Here is a 20,838-nt window from a genome sequence, read left to right as displayed (position 1 = left end):
CAGGCTTTCCAAAGGGACATATGGTCTCTGCACCTGCTCAACTGTGCTAGAGAACAGTCCACACCTGGGTTGGGGTCCTGCATTTCCTCATGTTCCCCTTGCTCTGATCCCTTGTGGCTTTTTGGTGGGCTGCCAATATCTCCAAAATATAAACTTGTTGTAGCCAACCTCTATGTGGTGCTACTGGGAAAAACTCCAGCTATGACTGTTCACACTGCTCATAGTGTCTCTGGTCCTGTTATTGTGACCATCTTTCTCCTAGCTAAGAAGGATTCAACATTAGGAATTCTTGTACTATTCCCTCACTATTATCACACAGCAATAGAGCATGCTGTCCCCACAGGCCCTCCAAGCTAGGAAGCAAGCAAAGACCCATGCAGGCAGATTGAGCCACAGAAAGGAACGGCTCAGGCAGAAGTGTGTCTGCCTAGATACTGAGCAGTACATCTGTGGATAGAGTAGGACACAGGACCTAGGACTCCTGACTTTTATTCCCAGCTCATATGCCCACACTGCGATAAAAAAATCCACGACACTAAGTCTCAGAGCCCAGGTCAGCTGATGCAGGCTCAGGGGATTCAGGTTATAAAGTAGCAATGTTGACTTTCAGGTTTGGGTTGGAGCCTGGGCTCCGAGACCCTCCCCCCCTCACATGGTCTCAAAGCCCGGGCGCCAGCCCAAACGTCGACACTGCTATTTTACAGCCCCCCAGCCTGAGCCCTGCGAGCCTGCGTTAGCTGTCCCAGGCCAGCTGCAGTGTAGCTCTACTCTCAGTGACTGAGAGTCACTCGACTGTTCTGTGCCTCAGTATCCACATCTGTAAGCTGGAGACAATGACATATTTTATTTAGTGACTAGCAACAGAGGGACCTGTGGCACCTTTGAGACTAACAGAAGTATTGGGAGCATAAGCTTTCGTGGGTAAGAACCTCACTTCTTCAGATGCATCTTCAGAACCTCACTTCTTCAGATGCACTTCTCTTGCATCTGAAGAAGTGAGGTTCTTAGCCACGAAAGCTTATGCTCCCAATACTTCTGTTAGCCTCAAAGGTGCCACAGGACCCTCTGTTGCTTTTTACAGATTCAGACTAACACGGCTACCCCTCTGATATTTAGTGACTGTGTAACCTAATTAATGTCTGGGAAGTGCATGGAGACCTTTAAATGAAAGGGACTAGAGAAGGGCCACATGGTTTTAAAAAAAACCACACACACACGTACGTGTGGGGGTGCAAAATAACTGAAATGAAAGGGCTCTTTAACCTAGCAGATAAAGGAATAACGAGATCCAGAGGGTGGAAGCTGCAGCTACACACATTCGCACTGGAAATAAGGTGCACATTTTTAACAATAAGAGAAATGAACTATTGGAACAACTTACCTACAGGGGTGCTGGAACAATTTGTATAGTGGGGGTGCTGAGAGCCATTGAACCAAACTGTAAACCCCAGTATATGATGGAAACTACTTCCAGCCAGGGGGTGTGGCAGAACCCCCCAGCACCTATTACCTATGGATGTTATGAATTCTCCATCAATTGAGGTCTGCCAGTCTAGACTGGATGGCTTCTAACTGATATGCCCGAGTTCCACCAGAAGTTCTGACCTCCTGCATCATCCAGGCCACACTAGAGAATCAGAATGGTCCCTTCTTGCCTTAAAAATCTATTAATGATCTCTCACATGAGAATACCTAGCTTAATAAAAATGTTACAAATCTATTAATCACTTTCCACAGAGGGTCTTGAAAGGTGAGTACAATGGAGTAAACCTGTGTCTGTTTCATGTTTCCCAGAGCTCAAAATACCAGGATCTGTGAGGCAGCATCCCAGCTGAGGCTTCTGTCACCATGAGCAACACAAATTTTTTTTTCCTTGAGGACAACATCGTGTGCCCGATCTGCCTGGAGGTGTTCACAGACCCCGTCACCACTGCCTGTGGACACAACTTTTGCATGGACTGCTTGCAGGATTACTGGGACCATCAAGCTGTGATTGGGGAGTGTCCCTACTGTCCACAGTGCCGAGAACCCTTCAGCTCACGGCCTCGACTCCGCAAAAATATAAGCCTTGGCGAAATAGCAGAAAAGTTCACCCGGGAGGAGGCTCAGGTGACAGCCAAGCGTCCCCTGGCAGGTCCAAATGACATCCCTTGCGATCTCTGCTCCTCTAGGAAAGTGAAGTCCATCAAGTCCTGCCTGCAGTGCATGGCCTCCTTGTGCGAAAACCATACCCAGTTGCACTACGAAGACAAAACCTTCAGGAACCACCAGCTGCTGGAACCCATGGGTGACCTGAAAGCCAGACTATGCCAGAAGCACCACAAGCTACAGGAGCTGTACTGTAGGACGGAGGGTGGGTTAGTTTGCTACACCTGCATCCGAGAGGAGCACAAGAACCATGATGCAATCCCACTACAGGAGGCGAGAGCCAGGAAAGTGGTAAGTATGGACGTCTCTCTTCCTCTGAGCCCAGACTAAGGGGGCGGGGGGCGGTTAATAAGAAAGAGGAGTGGGGCCCTCTAGAAAAGCAGATATCTAGGTCTAAAATAAAGACCTGCCTACGCTGCATAAAAAGCATGGCAAGGAACCATTCTTTGGAACCGCTTGTGCTTGCAACACCTGTGCAAAGATTTGCACTCACACAAACCAGTCATCCCAGGCCTCTGGTCATAATAATTAGTTACAACACCTGTGTCTGCTAAAGATCTGATGTCTGGCTGAACCAGTACGAATGGGAAACTGTCCTGGTTCAGAGAGTTCTAACACCAGCCTACAGTGCAGTACTTCACTTTTGAAAATTACCCAGAAGCCCTTGTTTTCAGTCACAGTGCTGTGCATTATGGGATAGGTGTTTCAGGAATGCCCCAGAATGCACTGGTACAACCACTGTTGTAAGGTGCCCCGTGTGCGCAATGCGCCAAAATAATCAAACACATCACCATGCAGATGTGTAACCATCGCAAGGACGACCAACCCTGCAATAGTTTCTTCACTCACAGCCTGATACAACACCCACTGGAATCCATGGGATGACTATGGGTGCAATCATCAGCTATCAACGGTGCTGTGCTGATTTTCCACATCGGAGCGTCTGGTCCATTGATTTCAATGAGAATTAGATCAAGTCTTTAGTGGAGAAACACCTTCTGTATAGTCAATTCCCAGTCTCCTTCCAGGGCAAGCAATTCCAGGGATATTAAAGTAGATGGCTCTCTTGAGAGAGCAAGTAAATTTGTACCTGACTCCAGAGCAGCTTGTCTAAAATACCTGCAACAGGTTGCTAACTGAGTGGATCTGTCCCGTGATTTAAAATAATCTGGGATGCAGAATAGGAGACCTAAAATATTCCCTAGGAAAAACTGATCTAATCAGTCCATGCCTCTGTCTACCAGGGAGCATGTATGCCCGGTGACACACAGATTTTCAAAGGCACTGAAAGTCAATGGGAATTGGGCATCTACATGCCCTTGAACAACTCCCCATAAGATCCGGTCTCCAGCAGTGGCCACACCTGATGTGTCAGAAGGCAAAACCTCTCTTTAGTGGACCTGGCCAACCGGGCAAAGACACACAGGGATGGAGGCTGCAGAACGCCTTCCTGGCTTCAGCAAGGAGTTCAGCTGACATGCTGAAGCATGAGATTTGAACACACACATCTTGTCATGAAACAAAAGCAAGCACTCATATCAGACTCCTGACAGCCATTGCCTTCTCTGCGGAGATCTGATAGTGCTGGAGGGAAGGGGTCTTAGAACTGATGCCCACGTAGCCCTGTTATGGGCACCAGGAAGAGCCCATAGAATAGATAAGAGAGCTTTTGCTCAAACATGTGGCAGAAACAGATTGTAACTCAGGATATTCTGCCTTTGCTCTTTTATATCTGTATTGTGGGCCAAGATCCTCAGCTGGTGTAAATTAGCACAGCTCCACTGACATCAGGGAAGCTCTGCTGACTTGCAGCAGATGAGGAGCTGGTCCTGAGCGCGTAGCAATAAATAGCCCAGTATCCCCCGAGGTGCAGGAATTCCTCTGTCAGGTCTGTTTCTGGTTGTTTAGAAGTCAATCCGTGCGGAAACAGACAGAACGAAACTACTGAAGCCAAAGCAGGGCCATTTGTTGATCTGCTCCTTTGGAATAACGTTAATTTGCAGTGGATCTGTCATTTATACTAGCGTCCAAGGAGAGGCTTGGCTAATGCGCCAGTTGGAACATTGGGTTTTTGAGAATCTGCATTTCATCAGGTTTGTAATCAGCAGGGAGTTGAGCCAAGAAATTGCCAGGTGTTTTTCTGCAGTCATGCTCCCCAGGGCTGTGAGCTTGTTAGAGCTCAGACTAAGAAGGGTGAAGCCTGGGCAATATGTTCAGTAAGAGATGTTCCCTGCCTTCAAGAAGAGCACCTTTTGAATTCAAGGCCCTATAGGGGGGTGTAGTGGTCTGCACAGAAGGAGCTTTTTGCAGGACGAGGCCATGTTCTGAATTTATGGAACATTTATTATACAATTACTGTTAATCACACTTGGATGGGAGACCACCCAGGAAACCCAGGCTGCTACCAGAGGCTGTGAAGCTGGCATTCCTTCAAGGTTACTACTGAACCACCTCAGGAAGGTGTGTGGGTGTAGGACTATGTTGTTGAAAGTGCCGCCTCTCTGATGAGATGTAAATTCAAGGATCCCTTGTGGTCATGAAAGGCCTCATTTCATAAGAGTTAGGGACATTACCCCTGTGTCCTGACTAGGTTTTTTCTTTGACTAGTTACATTCACCCAATCTAAATACCCTCTCCAGTTTTAAGTGGACATGGTCATTTTCACTTTCCTACCTGACCTGTTGTGCAGTGTTAGCTGTGCACTGTTAAACGCTGTCCCATTCCACTCCAAAAGGCACTTAAGCGATTCTTCAAGCTGGCCAGAAAATGGGCTTCCCCAGGAAATTTCAACTTTTCAGTGAAAAAAATATCAACATCTAAAATATTTCAATTTGGAAATGCTGCTGCAATGCTTCATGGGAGTTGTAGTCTGGTTGCTTCATGTCCGTATTCTCTTCTATGGACCAGGCTCCCCAACCAGACTAAATTTCCCTTAATGCATCACAGTCTCCCCAATGTTGAGGAGGAGGCAGTACATCATGGAAGTCCCGGGACCACAAGTGCATAATGGCAGCATGAGGCACCTACACAACCTCTCCCTTAAGGCACTGCTGGGGCATATCTGAATCAAAATATTTCAGTTTTCAAGCATTGATTTTTTTTTTCCCCATTGAAAAACCCTTTTTTCCCCATGGAAAGCTGGCATTTTTTTAAGTCAAAAACCGAGTTTGATGGAAGATATTTGACCAGCCCTACTGATTCCTGCTTCTAAAATGCTTTGAAATGGAAGCACTATGCAAATGGAAAATAGGTATTAATAGATTTATGCTGCTTTACATTAGTTGAGGGTCTGGCCCATTAGCTGGATATTTTTGTTAGTGATTAGCAGATAATTTACATATCCGTATTGTCAGTGAGTTATCTTCTTTAGGTTTCAGATTGAACACTCCCTTGATGAATGGGGGTAGCTGACAACTCAGAACTATTGTTATAGGCAGTCTCAGGTTCAGGACAACACTGCATCAGGTTACCAAGTCTTCCCAACCATCGGAACTTGATTTTTTCAAGTGAAAGCTGAGATTCGGGAGCACAATTCTTCAGTGAGCAGTGGCTTCTGCAGAGAATTTTGCATTTGTGTAGTCATGGAATGCTACACGTAGGGTGATGCTATATTTACAGTGAATGTAAATATGTTCATTCTTCCTTTCCCAGGTGGAGGCCAAGAGAGTACAAGCCAATGTGGAAAACCAGATCCTGATGATGGCATCAGACAGTCACAAACACAAAGGGAGGGTGATCTATCTCACGGTAAAACTGCTGCTTCCACTCTGAATACATTAGATTCAACATGAACCAAATTATTTCCCAAACATCAAACGGTCAAAGGGTCTTTAATATGGTGGATCTTGAAACAAGCGCCACTGTATCACATGAGACCCAAAGATGGGGGAAGGGGGTCTTTACCCTCAGATGTACCTAGTATTAGAGTCTCTCCCTATAACTGATCAAACAAAGAGACCCTCAACTCAACTTTGTGTACATTACAGAAAATATTGAAAGATTTTCCAAGGAAGGAACAAAGTTACTCCTTTTTATTATTGTTCATTTGTATCACCGTAGCCCCAACGGTGACCCACAATCCGCTGTGCTAGGAGCTCTACAAACACAACCAAAAGACAGTCCCTGTCCCAAGGAGCTTACAAGGTAGGATCCCAAAGGGGGTCAGATTCTGATCCCCTAACATGCTGAGGAGGCAGTGGGAGCGATCCCCTTGCAAAGTGAGCTACTACTCAGCTTGAGCTAAGGGCAGCAAAATCTGCCCCAAGGTACTTTCACTATCCTTGTAGGGCAGACGCATTTTCCTCTTGTTATCCTATTTACTGAGCCAATCGCCCAGAACCTGCTTGGAGAGAGTGAGGAAGGCACTTTTGGGGAGTGTGTCAGCATGTCAGGTCTTGAATCCATGTGAGCCACAAAGATCAGTGACTGCAGTGTGTGTGTGTCCTTCCCACCCAGAAAGTGGTCAAGAACTCAAGAGATGAGGTGAACCAAAGCTTTGTGGAGATTATAAAGGAGATCAAACGAATGCAGGTGAAGGTGCTGGAGTTTTTGGACAAGGAGGAGAGAGCAGCCCTTGTCCAGCTGGGGAATTCCATTCAGCAAAAGCAAGGGAAGCTTGCTGACCTCAACAAGCAGAACCTCTGGCTGACAGACCTCCTTGACAATGCAAGTGACCAACAGTTCCTGCAGGTAGAGTTCAGCCCTCCACCCTGTGACCACAGTAAACTGCCCCCACCGGTATGGCCCGGTTGTCCTTGCGTAAGAGATCTGCCCCATGCTTAGCATCCACATCATCAACCACTGCTCCCTGCAGTTTACTTCTTGCCTGTAGCTGAAGTAGAGTAGTGGTGAATTTCCTATACCCACTTTTGGTGAGTAGAGGCTACGACTGGAGTAGCGGAGAAGGGCCTCACAGGCCGCTTTTCTGGATCATTCCTTACAGCACCTTCTGCTGGGAGAGGCTGGGGTGTGAGTCCCAGTTTGAGGATCCTGCACATGGTAGCTTGAAGAGAACTGGCATGCTAATAAAGTCCCACCACCCTGAGCATAAGCCTGGGGTCTCAGATGGGCATGTACTCAGAAAGCCCATCCCTGCCACTCACGTTGCCCCAGCAATGAGAGCTAGCGCAAGTATGTCTGAGCTGAGAATCACACCCCCACCTCCAGGTGCAGACCTACCCTCAGATTAGAGTAGCTGTGAACACCCTGTAGTTTACTATTGCACCGATTTTTATTGATCATTTTCACTTTATCAGCCAAGGAAACAGAACCATGTGGAGGAGTATCATAAGGGGAAATATTATGGTATGCAACCGTTATTCATCACAAACTAACATTAGTTACAGTATCATCTCTGCCCTCAGATGGATGTGAAGGGGTTAAAATAACTTCAAATGCAGAAGATCGTCTATTTGCATTTGCTTTATTTTAGCTAAAGGCTGGCAGATTATTATACTTCGAGTCTTTAAATCAAGACTGGATAGCTTTCTAGAAGAGATGCTGCTGCTCAAACAGAAGGTGGGGCATTAGGCGGAAATTACTGGGAGAGGTTCTATGGCCTGTGTTATGCAAGAGGTCAGACTAGATACCAGAGACTCCTCTTCTGACCTTAATCTGTGAATCTATTATTAGTTGTATTAGACGAGCACCTAGATGGGAGTCATCGTACACCACCTAGCACCCCAGACACATAGAAGGTGACAGCCCCTGCCACAGAAAACTTACAGGCCAAATAGTCAAGGAGTTATCCCCATTTTACAGATGGGAAACCAAGGCATGGAGAGTGTAAATGGCTTGCCCAAATTCACACAGAGTCTGCAGCAGAGCAGAGATTGAACCCAAAACTCTGGAGTCCAACGATGCAAAATATTGAATTCATTACTAAACGTGTTTAAGAGTGGCAGGTTCTGGTCTGGCCAAGAGAAAGACAGGTAACCAATACAAATCATCAAGTCAGACACCACCAGGTTTTTGCAGAGCTACTGGGATGAAGGTAGGAACAAGAGAAACACACTAAACATATTTTACTGCAGGCTTTATATGGAAATCAACAGATGGGAATCTTCTAATAGGAACATCGTGCACCAAAAAACTAAGCCATATCATGCTGGGTAAACCAACATCTGCCTGGTTCTTAATTTAATAGGGTACAAAGTAGGGGCAGTGTTTTCCCCACAATTCCATGTGGAGGTTTGGAACCCTCCTACAATCAAAGCAACACGACCGTAACCACCTTGCGAATGAATGAATTCCAAAGAGCCAGCCCCGTGGCTAGGGTAAACAACACCCCCCCCCACTGAAGCTAACAGAGCCAGGCCAAATTTCCCAAATCGAAAGAGACTTAAAACGCACTTTGTTTTTAAGAAAACCTCTTTAGCTTTAGAAATAAATCGGACAGTGAGATAGTAACAAATTGGACCATCACAGTAGCCACATTGAGCTGTTAATGTTCTTTCTTACATGTGCTACTAATCCTTGCTTTAAGCGCAACTGTTTGTTTTTTCCAGACTGCATGCTTATGTTCTGAGGCAGCAGGGAACTTTTCTTAACACCAAAAACAAGTCAACGTTTCAGTGAAATCCAAGAGGATTTACTTGGATAACAAAGACTCCAGCAAAATGGAGGAAAGGATCTTGTCTGGCAGTTCGAGTGGCTGTAATTCTGTGATTTCATCCAAACAAGTCCTTCAGAAAGGGGCAATTCCACCCTGTGCCATGGCCTGTGCACTACTTAAACCCTATTTTGAGGACATAAGGGGAACTTAAGTGGTGCATTGGCTGCAGAATAGGGTATCTGCACTGAGGCGAATGTCACCCAGTCCCGGGGGTGCTGAGAGCTATTGAACCAAACTGTACACCCTGTATCTGATGGAAACCACTTCAAGCCAGGGGGTCCTCTTGACATGTACCCCTTCATACATACACCCTGGATCCTTCCTCAGAGCTGATTGGTGAGAGCGCTGAGTTAGAAAAATTCATTATGGGCCAGATTCCAGTACGCTTACCCCAGTTTAGGGTCTCCTTACTCTCCAAGAAGTCCCTTTCACTCTGTGGAGTCCATGGAAGGAAGGGGATCAGGATCTCGCCCTGGGGCCTGGTTTCAATGAATGCTGAGGAGGTTTTAAACAAAACAAAACAAAACAAAAAAAGTTTCTGCCCTGCTAGGAATTCCCAAAGCTCAAGAAGTTGGGAGCCTGCACCGAACCCATCGTCAGTCTGAAGTGCGAGGAGAGCTCAAGTTTTGTCAGCCTTAAACAGACTCTGGGTGACCTGAAGGCTCAGCTATCGATGGTTGGCCTCTGCTTCATCAATAAAATCCTCACGAAAGGTGAGTGAGCTTCTTCCATTGAGATCTGAATGTTTTCCCCCCAAAGGGGGGATTTTCTGTGCAATGCATCCCCACGTTCCAGTTCCTTTGGATGGCTAGGAAAGCATCCTGCTTACTGATCTCCCAGCACACAGTCCTGGCTGTGGCATAAACATTTTTAGTGGCTGAAATGGGGAATACCCCGCCCTCACCAGGTTTTTCAATGAGGAATTCTGTTTTGCCATTGACTATAGATCAGGATGGACATGGTCAGGACTCCAAAATATCCCCTGCCTCTCCAGTCTAGGGTGGTCACCATTTCCTCCCTTGAACTCCTCCTTCTCCTCCTCCTCTCAAGAATGGCTGTGAACTTATATCTGGCTGGTCTAGACAATAGGTCAGTTGGCTCCCTCGATGCTGCTTTGCAGAGCATTCAGAGATAGCACCTATGCATCTAGCACCACCAGCCTTCTATTGGGAGCCCAAATAGAGGCTCTTTATGGAACAAGAGACTGGAAGATACATCTGATCAATAGTCTTTTGAATTGCTTAGCTACCTAGTCACCTACTGGCTTTGAGCAACTTTGTTCCCCATAATTTCATGTATCCAGTTTCAGGGGTACTAACCTCCAACTTCCATCACAGGGTTTTATTGAGGAGACTCCGAGCCTGTGAAGTCTCATCTCTGAACTCTTGTTCCTACACTGAGTCCTATTGTCTCCCCCAGCTCACTTTCCCATTCAGTGCTCATGCTTTTGCCTGCAGAATGTGCTATCAGCCACCAGCGTCTTCCCATTAACTTCTAGATTGGGGCACTAGAAAGGGGGCTGGAGTCCAGGATGGGGGCTCCCTCCTTTAGCTCCAGTCAGAATGGACTGTCCCTCCAGTTCAGTCACAAGGACCAAATCCTCGACTGCTGTAAGTCAGAAGAACTCCATTCACTTCAATAGGTCTATGACAATTTCCACCACTACCTCTACATACCATCCTCCAGTGGCTATCAGTTAACCTGGGGGTTGTTGGTGTTTTCTCCAGCCTAGCCAGCCCTAGCTTTATCGATGCTTTGCTGGTATTCACTCCTATTTATGCTTGACTGTTTCTAGTTCCCGTACCTGAAATACGCAAACAGAAACTAACCTTTGACTGTTCCCAGCCACCACACTTGAGACTCACTTAAAACTGTGACCCCAGTGCTTAAAGTGTGAATCTCATATAGCCAGCTGTGTATAAATCCTGCTGACTGTGCCACAATGGCATTTTGGGGTGCAACCAGACTGGCAAGGGATTGTGTCACCCCTGCCCTGCAACTTTAGAGGCTCTTAATGCTTTACTTCTGTAGCTCCCACCTGGGCTGCAGGTAACACCCTGAGCGTCTGTGTGTGGCTGCAGCTAGCCAGCCTCTCTTCAGTCACATGCTGGCTTCCACCAGGCTTATTTACCACTTGCAGGGGGACTCCACCACACTCCCAATCTCAGCCCTTCCCCAGAAATGTGTATTTTGTTCTGCACTGTCCAAGTCCTCTCCTGGGCAGTTCAGATAAAGGTTGGTTGTCCCTGTAAGGGACTAATCTACAACTTGCTCCTTTCAAATGGAGTTACCCACACTGGATTAAAGAACAAAAATGTTTCTTTAACTACAACGAGGAAGATTTTGAGTACAAGTAATAAGGCATTAAAGGCAAAAATGGTTACAAGAAACAGATAAAACGCTTCCTAGTACTAAACAGACTAGACGTGGTTCAAGGTGAAGTTCTTACCACAGGTTCCCAGCATCATTGCTTACCAAATTTCAGGTCAGGATTTGCCCCCAAAGTCTGTTTCTTTTGTATTCTTAGGTTGAAAAGAGATGGATAGGGAAAGAACTCGCGGTATTTTTGACCCTCACTTTTAGAGTTCAGTCACCCTTTGAAATGCATTTCCCTGAGTGTGACCCCTAGAGAAAGTTCTTTCCAGCTGAGCAAGGAGACATGGAGTCTGGGGGAGGAATGGGTGGGGGAGGTTCATGCAGTTCCTTCTGTCCCCTCTGTTTGCTGAGATTAAGATTTTCTTTGTGGTCTTCCTTTTTCCTCACTGTCTGAGGACTGTATACAGCATACATGCAAACTGAGGTAAATACACACCCCTGTGGTTAAGACCCACTTGACCAGTTTTATCTAATCAGGGCTAAGTGAGTTTGAACATATGCTTTAACATTATACAGGGTGGATTTCATACCTTTACACACAACGTTGCTACATACATTTCACCATGAGGTTATCAAGCATTGAGTTATTAGTTTTCAAATGATACCTCAAGGCATATTTTGTGCAAAGATTATTACAGTAGTGTGTAGGATATGAATACAGGGGTGCACCCAGTCAGGGTCAGACACAATAGGGATGGATTAATTTCACAAGGTTTCAGTTTGAATACACATCCAAAATCAGGTACTTTGTCCAAGCTCCTACTGCTAGAAATCTCAGGAGAACAAACTTAAAATGGTTTCTGACCAGGCTGGGAAATAGTGTAAGAACAGCTTCTCTTGTGGTATTTCAGGGTTTCTGGGTCCAGCTCTGGTCAGGAACACACACATGCAGAGACGTGTGAAAATGGGCCAGTTATCTTAACTGAACATTTTCCAACCTGTAGAACACTTCACTTTGGGAGAGGGATAAAGGTCCCAAGTGAAAGGTGGTGGTGGCTTTTTACACCCACCCCACCCATCTGATCCAAAGCTCACACATCCCCCTGCGCTTCCCAAGCAGCATAAACCCCTGCTGTGTCTCTTTCATCTTACAGGAATAACAATGCAACTCTATGAGGTGATACCAGCAGATATGGACAGGAAGAGCCTCCTGAAATGTAGGTATTGGTACCACGTTTGACCTTTTTTCCCCCCAGTCTTCTTTTGCTGGCTTCTGGGGAGGGTGTAATGTAACTGCTCGAGTTGAGAGTGTCCTCAACTGAAGAACTCAGCGAGCTGAAGTTGCTACAGTTTGACAAGACTGGGCAGACCAGTCAAAGATACAGCAAAACGTTTATTGCGAGAACAACGCGAGTTGTGCGGAGCAGACATGGGCCACTTTGGCTAGTGCAGCAAAACTCTAGACACAACAGTCGTCTGTCAGGCAACAGACTAGTGGCCATATGTCATGTGATCTCCATATGTAGTTATTTATAAAGGGCAAACAGCATGGTGGTGGTGCTGAACAAACAAGCTCTGCCCAAAAAAGCTTGTAGTCGAAGGGCCTGAACCTGGCACTGCTGGAAATGGGAGTTTTGCTGTTATTTAAACAAGGGCAGGGTTGGCCTTTAATGGAGAGAACATTGCCCATTGAAAAGGAAGCATTGTTAAGTGGGAAGAGAATGGGAGTCAGGAGGTTTGTTCCCAGCTCTGATACCGACTCTTTGGGGTGACCCTGGGTAGGCCCCGGTGTCAGCTTCACCCATTTGGACCATGGCAATTACCTACTTCACAGGGAGGTTTTCAGGCTTCTTTAGTAGACATTTGTAAAGTGCTTGGGGCTCTTCAGATGAAAGGTGCTATATAAGTGCCAATATTAAAGTATCAGAGGGGTAGCTGTGTTAGTCTGAATCTGTAAAAAGCGACAGAGGGTCCTGTGGCACCTTTGAGACTAACAGAAATATTGGGAGCATAAGCTTTCGTGGGTAAGAACCTCACTTCTTCAGATGCAAGACTTGTTACCCATGAAAGCTTATGCTCCCAATACTTCTGTTAGTCTTAAAGGTGCCACAGGACCCTCTGTTGCTAATATTAAAGTGACACTTTGGATAGATAGTAGGGGGATGGTCTATGTGTGTGTATGAATGTAATGGTCCCTCACTCTCCCGCTCGGAGGGAGGCCACTCAAGTTGGTCCTGTCTGGCCAGGCCCAGAGTTCGCAGGCCAGCCAAGAGCCCACAATAGGGCTGGGCGATCAATAGTCACTGTCAGACTTTAGCCTGGGTTTGGGTGGCTCAAGCTTTCAGCCCTTAAACAGTCTATCAGGGCTGGCTTTGGGTTGGAGGGAGGCCACTCAGTCTCACTACAATGAACTTCATAGACATGGGGCTTTTGATACAGGTGAAAGGCATGGTGTGCCATTCAGTCTAATGAGAACAGAGGATCTCTACCCACTTACTTGAACACAGTCCCATGCCTGGTGCCTGCTTCCACACAGTTCCTAGGGGAAATTCATTGGCAAACCAGCAATAAAGTACCCCGCAAACTAGGGTGACCAGACGTCCCGATAAAATTGGGACTGTCCCAATATTTAGTTGTTTGTCCCGCGTCCCGACCAATGTATGGTCAGAACACCATTTGTCCCAATATTTTGCACTCCGGCAGCACTCGGGCTTTTTTTTTGTGTGTGTGTGTGTGCTTCGGTGGCGCCCTTCCCCACCCATGTGTCCCAATACTTTGTTCTTGTCATCTGGTCACCCTACTGCAAACATCCTCTATGTAGGGAGTTTAACTCGCAGGCACATGGCCAGAATATCTGGCTCTATGCAGCCACACCCTATCTGCAGAACCTCCAGGCACCAGTTGGTGCTGGGGTGTTTCTAAGCCCAGCTATACTACAGGGGTGCAATAGTCCATAGAGCAGGGGTGACCAACCTGTGACTCCAGAGCCACATGTGGTTCCTTGTATGGGCACCGACTCCAGGGCTGGAGCTACAGGTGCCAACTTTCCAATGTGCCGGGGGGTGCTCACTGCTCAACCTCTGGCTCTGCCACAGGCCCTGCCCCCACTCCACCCCTTGGTAAATTCTGGCTCCTTTTCAGGCTCAGGTTGGCCACCCCTGCCATAGAGATGGTTGCAGCTAGAGTTTAGAGCTGCCTTAGCTCATACTATGACAGGGGCCAAACTAGCCCTCACCGTTACAGGAATCAATTCTACCCTACGTCCGTCGAAGCAGGAAACGTACAAGCGTCTTACCAATCAGTTTACTAGTGGCATCTTGTTTAAACAATTGCAGACTAAAGCAAAGGTTGCCTGACCTTAAGTTTTACTGTTGATATCAGGAGATATTTCGGTATAGACCCAGCGTAGCCATCAGGTCAAGTTTAACCCAAAATTTAGGTTTAGTAAGAAAAATGAGTTTTACAGAAACTGGAAGCCAAACGCCATGTTTCTATGGATTTGTTTTGAAATTCTAATGGAAACAGGTTCCCTGGTGCTTGAAACTTAAGTGCCAATGCATTCTGGGATAAAACTGAACTTGAAATAGACTAGGAGCTGACTGGAAAAAAAGTGAAATTGACAACTACCTAAGCTGAGAGAAATGCAAAAAATAAAATGAGTATAGTAACAGGGGAGTTAGATTTTTTTAAATTTATTTCAATTGTAATAATCTAAAGTTTGTGTAATATAAAGCAGGGGTACTTTTTTAAAAAACCTAACAATGTTCCTTTAATCATTAGTGTATTTTTGATGAGATCATGTTGTTAACAACATGGGCCTGCTTTTGAAATATCATCTCTAATTTTGCAGGCATAATGGTCTGTTCCTATGTTTTTTTCCAACTGCAACTAATCGCAGGCATAAGTGATATTTGTGGGCACAATAAAGTAACTGGATCTAGTCTATCATTTGCAACTGTACTTGCAGAATTACAGGCTGGGTTCAGGCTCATATTAAAAAAAAGTAGCGCTTTGTATTCAGAATAGAGCAAAGGGGTCTTCTTAAACTGGCTTAAAGCCAGGTAGCTTTGCCTAGTTTTAAGAATACCTGAAAAAGTACTTTTTAAAAAAAACCCACTAATTTCTACTTAGTACCAGCATTTTGTGGTCTGTATCTGCCCTGAATTGGCTCTACCATGTCTTAATAGAAAGGAGTTAAGAGGAAAAGTGATACAAGTAATCATAGTATTGATTACAAATTTAAAGTTAGCTATTGCATAAAAGAGAATGTAAGAGTAAAGTTAGTTTTGAGACCAATTATTTCTCCTCTACAAACCCTACAGTGAAGGAAAATATTTTAAGTTTCTTAATTATCAAAAGGGGTTTGTTTGAATTAAAGTTTCTCCTGCAACCCAAACCCTGCAGCACTAGCCTGGAGAGTGAAACTGACTAGAACTATTTTCCTTGGCTGAATTGGATGCAAAAAGTTAGCCCACAGCATAAATAATGAAAAGTTCTGGGTGGGAGTTGTCTTTGGAGGGGGGGGGGGGGAAGAACCTGATCCCAATTTTGCATCTAGCTTCAGAAGGAGAAGGACTGGGCCCTATATAGATAACTTCTTGATTAGAGAGACCAGATAGGGGAGGTCTTATCTAGAATGGGGGGGCCAACCTATGGCTCTGGAGCCACATGTGGCTCTTCAGAAGTTAATATGCGGCTCCTTGTATAGGCACCGACTCCGCGGCTGGAGCTACAGGCGCCAACTTTCCAATATGCCGTGGGGGGCTCGCTGCTCAACCCCTGGCTCTGCCCCTACTCCACCCCTTCCTGCTCCCTCCCCTCAGCCTGCTGTGCCCTCGCCCCTCCCCCTCCTGCATGCCACGAAACAGCTGATTGGGAGGTGCGAGGAGGGATTGGGAGGCGCTGATTGGCAGAACTGCCGGTGGGCAGGAGGCGCTGGGAGCGGGGCAGAGCTGATGGAGGGCTGCTGATGTATTACTGTGGCTCTTTGGCAATGTACATTGGTAAATTCTGGCTCCTTCTCAGGCTCAGGTTGGCCACCCGTTATAGGACTTTTAAATTATTTTGTTATGGACGAGATGACAGCTATAGTTAAAGCTGCTGTATCCATTCTATACTCCTATTTTTAATAGTTGTTCAGAATTTCTTGAAATTCTCTCCTTTCAGGATAAAAAGACTGTTTTGGCTTCAAGATCCATTTTGTTCAAAAAACATCAGATTGGCTTGTTGGAGTACCAGTAGGGTGGGGAAAATATACTTCTTAAAAATAATCTTGCAGGTTTCTGAAGCAACTCTACAGCCAAAATAGCTCAGGATAGAAATTGAGCTTTGCTATGTCAACAGTCCTCAATGAGAAGCCTCCAAGTGCTCAGTGAAAACTGGACTTCTTTTGATGGGGGGGGGAAATGTACTGTGCACGTGAGCCAGGACATCTTACAGAGGGGGGTTCGCTAGCTAATGATGGACATGACCTTATCCCCATTGACTTGAATGGGAGCAGGATCAGACCCCGAGCGACGTTATGAAAGGCTGCAAGCCCCATGTACGTCACCTGCGGCTAAGCTAACAGAGCAGTGAACAGCATGCTGAAGGTGTGGAAAGCTCAGGGAGAGCTGCCACTCACCTTTTAATGGTCACAGGAGAGAGACCTGCTGCAATTCACTCTAGGAAGGAGAAGGGTTGTTGTCTCCCGTACACCAGTTAAGTTGCACAGTAGAGAGGCTTCCCCCTAAATTACCTGGGATAGGGTGTTCCTAGAGGGGTCTAGCCAAATACTTTCATATTATGGAATTTACACTTGTTATAACCAATTCATAGGCCAACAGAGCTTCAAACGTTCTGGAGAGAAAAGTGGCTTTGTTTTATTGGGGGGCTTCTCTTCCCTCTCTTCTCCCCCTCACTTTTTTTTATTTTAATAAAAGCCAAGGAGGAGACAATTAAGGCTGCAGTTAAATATTTGGAAGATAAGTCTAGCCTGTCCTCAGGTTGTAGATGCAACTTTGACTCCTCTCTGTGGTACGTGTACTACACGTATATGATCATATGATCATTGGGAGGGACGGATAGCTCAGTGGTTCGAGCATTGGCCTGCTAAACCCAGGGTTGTGAGTTCAATCCTTGAGAGGGTCACTTAGGGATCTGGGGCAAAATCACCACTTGGTCCTGCTAGTGAAGGTAGGGGGCTGGACTCAATGACCTTTCAAGGTCCCTTCCAGTTCTAGGAGATAGGATATCTCCATTTATAAAAAAAAAAAAAAAAAAAGCTATTTCTCAGATATAATATTACATCATGTGGTTTTTTTCCTTTAACTTTAAATACACATGACATTTTCCTGCACAAAAAGCACACATTTACCTACACAGCATATTACATTTTAAGAGCACAACACAGAAGAGTAATGAAAAATGTTCGTAGTATTATTTGTATGAGCATAGCACCTAGGAGCTCTAGTCATGAACCCGGTCCCCATTGTGCTACCCACTGTATGAGCCAAACAAAAAGAACAGTCCTACCTCTTTGGAGCTTACAATCTAAGCATAAGGTAAGAGAAGAGGTGGATACAGACAGGGGAGCACAAGGAAATGAGACAATACACTATGACCTACATAGACCACTTGAATTTGCAGCCAAGGCTCTGATCTGGAGCTCCATATGGTACCTGCTCTTTCAGGCTACTTCTGTGCCAGAAGAGAAGCCTATAGCTGTCTCAAGCAGTAGTATAATGTTTTTAAATACTGACAGGATGCTCAGTGGTGTCTAGGACTCAAGCAGCAGCCCTTGTGTCTCTCTCTCATTCACACCAGGGAAAAGTCAGGAGTTAACAGCACTGAAGTCAGACTAACGCTGGTGTAATGCCAGTGAACGTGAGAAGAAATTAGCCACATAGTCCTTCCCCAAGTATCTTGCACTAAAAATCCAATACATGCCCATTACATGACCACCACTTCTCTTACCACTAGTGGCAAATCCTCTCTGTAGAGAGAGGAAACAGCCCCTTGCCAACTTCTAGGAATAGCTAATATCAGTCCCTTCATCATAGTGTTCCTTGCCCTTCTGGTCTGGGAATGGAACTAGACTGAGCAGGACACAATTTGACGCCTCTCTCCCCACACCCATCAGGAGTGGATTCACTTTGGCCATATCTCCTTTTGCCTCCTGTGAAACAGACTACTGCAATCTGAACTTCGATCCCAACACCGCCAGCGAGGAGCTCTTGCTGTTCAAGGAGACCCACTCCGTGCTGAACATGGGTATCCTGATGGAGTCTTTCTTCGGGTCCTGCCAGGGATTCAACCACTGGCCACAGGTCTTGTGTACCCGCAGCTTGTGTGAGGGCTGCCATTACTGGGAAGTCGAGGTCTCAGACTCATGGGTCTGCTTGGGAGCCACCTACAGTTACATGCACAAGACTGGGAAGAGCTGTATCTTTTACCTGATTGGCCGGAACAATACCTCCTGGTGCTTGGAGTGGGACTCCTTGAAGTTCTCTGTCTGGCACAACAACATCCAAACCGTGGTGAAGGGCAGCTATTACAAGACCATCGGTGTCTTCCTGGACTATGCTGCTGGCTCCCTGACTTTCTATGGCATCACCAACACCATGAACCTCATCTACCGCTTCCTGACCACGTTCACGGAGCCACTGTATCCTGCAGTCATGGTGAGCAGCGGCGGCTCCATTACCTTGAAGCAGCATCCGTTACCTTGAAGCAGTAAGGGCAGATTTGCTCCCTGTAGCCCACAAGGGCTCTTTGTTGCTAATAAAATTCACTTCTACCTTAAGGCTGCAGAGCTAGGTTTTTTAATTGCTTGGCTACAGGTAAAAAACAGGTGATGCATAAATGGTGTTTACACTTGATATTCCCCTGGGAGACGTTTGTTCAGTTCTCAGGGTCATCTGGAGGTGGTAGGGGATTGTCATCCACCTGTTTACGCCAACCTTTCCTTTATGCACCATTTCTCCCTGGTGTTCCATTACCTTTGTAATTCTGAAGAGGCTGGGAACCAAGCCTCCCGGGTTTTATTGCTTCTTCTGCCACTGACTCGCTGTGTGACATTGAGCGAGTCATGTAACCTTTCTGTGCCTCATTTCTCTCCTGCCCTCCCATCTGTAAAAATAGTGATATGTGTGTGTTTTGCAAGGAGGTAGCAAGGCTTCATCAGGTAGGCCAAGATTTTCAAGTGACTAGTGATTTGGGGTGCACAAGTGACACCTTAATGAGGCCTGATTTTCGGAAAGTGCTATGCACCCACCTTAACAACACCAGGTGTAACACAGACAGACGCCGGTGGGCGGGATTGAACCAGGGATCTCAGGAGCTTAGTGCGTGAGCCTCTACAGTATGAGCTAAAAGCCAACTGGTTGTTAGCTAAGGCTGTAGAACAGACTCATTTTCTCTCTCTCTGGTATTCCAGGGTTCCCTCTAATCTTGTGTGCCAGAAGTTTTATCACCAGGACAAATAGCAGGGCAAGCCAGATCCCGCTGTACCCCTTTGAACTGGTGGAAGCTGTCAGTGAGTGTGCTGGTGTCATCTGTTTGTATGCGGGCTAAAGAGCCAAGGAAATCATCTAGTCTACTTTCCAGCCAATGCAAAATCATTCCCTATTGGACATTTAATGTTTTATTAAGCCAAGTTTGAAATATCCCAAGTGGCAGCAGTTCCAGCACCATCACATCTCTTGGGAAACTATTCCATTTGCCAACTGATCTATCAAAGTATTTCCTGTTGTTCACCCTAGATTTTCCCTTTCTTCATGTTAACCCATTATTCCAAGTTGTGCTCCCTTTTTACTAGCCTACACAATTTCTCTCCCTCCTTGTGGCTGGATTCTGTGTTCCATTAAGGCTTCTCTGCACTCATCTGGAGATATAAATGTAGCCTTTGACCTGGCCACTGGAGGGTTACTGGTTCTGCACCTAAGCTACTTGCCCACTCTGTCTTAAGTGACAGAGGTTCCTCTCAACCTGGTCAAATGCCTTCTTTTGCATCTAAAAATAGAATGTTGGCTTGAGTGAGATTCAAAGGGACTGAACAGATAGATAAAATATATCAAATGATCAGAAGAGCTTCTTCCTCCAAAGAGCCCCACCCTAGCAACAACCTCAGTGAGAAGCCCATCTTATCTCATGGCCAAAATTTGTGTTCATGTTTTTTGCATCTATATTCATCAGGGGAAGTCAGCCATTAGGAAGCACACTGAAGCTAGGTTTTCCTCTCTGTACTATAGTAGTAGTTCAGTTTTCCTGGCTGTCTTTGGCAATCTTCCACCAATGTGTGTCTCATTAAAAACCACAAGAGAAATGGAGAAAACAGCATGTCACACTTTGTTTCTTCCCAAAAGCAGCGGGTTGAATCCTTCACTCAGTTATCCCTAGGTGGTCCCGCTGACTTCAGTGAGGATTGAACTAGTGTAACTTACAGCAGAATGAACTTCCACATCTTTTGGCCAGTTTTAAAGGCTCCTCTGTGGTCTTTGACTAATAGTCAACTGGCCCCTGTAATGGTTAGATTAGCTTTTCAGGAGACCTGTGTCACCATGGTCTCCTAACAGGCACATTCAAGTTAACTTCAAAGATCTTTTGAATGTTAATTGTTCCTTTGTTGGCAGCAAGTGCAGGCAGTTTGCTTCAGATGACAGCATTGGCTGCATCCCAGTGAAGCTCTGTGGCTGTCTCCCAAGGCAGTTCCATGGCTGCTTTGCAAAACAGGCCTGAGTTAATAGTCTCATTATCCTGGGCGTAGTCTTCAGGCACTTTAA

The 20,838-nt window shown here is 45.9% G+C and overlaps 1 protein-coding gene across 1 annotated transcript; it reads left to right on the top strand.

Moving 5' to 3' along the window:
* The first annotated feature begins 1,848 nt into the window (after positions 1-1,848).
* Positions 1,849-18,849, top strand: LOC101953724 (E3 ubiquitin/ISG15 ligase TRIM25-like). Its single transcript, XM_005297646.3, has 6 exons — positions 1,849-2,439; positions 5,800-5,895; positions 6,604-6,837; positions 9,312-9,474; positions 12,232-12,294; positions 18,245-18,849. Exons 1-6 carry the CDS (start codon positions 1,849-1,851, stop codon positions 18,784-18,786), a joined length of 1,689 nt encoding a protein of 562 aa, XP_005297703.2. The 3' UTR covers positions 18,787-18,849.
* Positions 18,850-20,838: the final 1,989 nt, after the last annotated feature.

Source organism: Chrysemys picta, chromosome 12, assembly GCF_011386835.1.
Source record: "Chrysemys picta bellii isolate R12L10 chromosome 12, ASM1138683v2, whole genome shotgun sequence".
Taxonomy (NCBI): Eukaryota; Metazoa; Chordata; order Testudines; family Emydidae; genus Chrysemys; species Chrysemys picta.
The sequence above is the reverse complement of the archived record's forward strand: the minus strand, read 5'-3'. Positions and strand labels throughout refer to the sequence as shown.

Coding starts and splice junctions, on each gene's coding strand:
- LOC101953724 (XM_005297646.3), top strand. CDS start 1,849: ATGAGCAACACAAATTTTTTTTTCCTTGAGGACAACATCGTGTGCCCG. Junction 2,440..5,799: donor AGGCGAGAGCCAGGAAAGTG/GTAAGTATGGAC, acceptor TTCCTTTCCCAG/GTGGAGGCCAAGAGAGTACA. Junction 6,838..9,311: donor GTGACCAACAGTTCCTGCAG/GTAGAGTTCAGC, acceptor CTGCCCTGCTAG/GAATTCCCAAAGCTCAAGAA.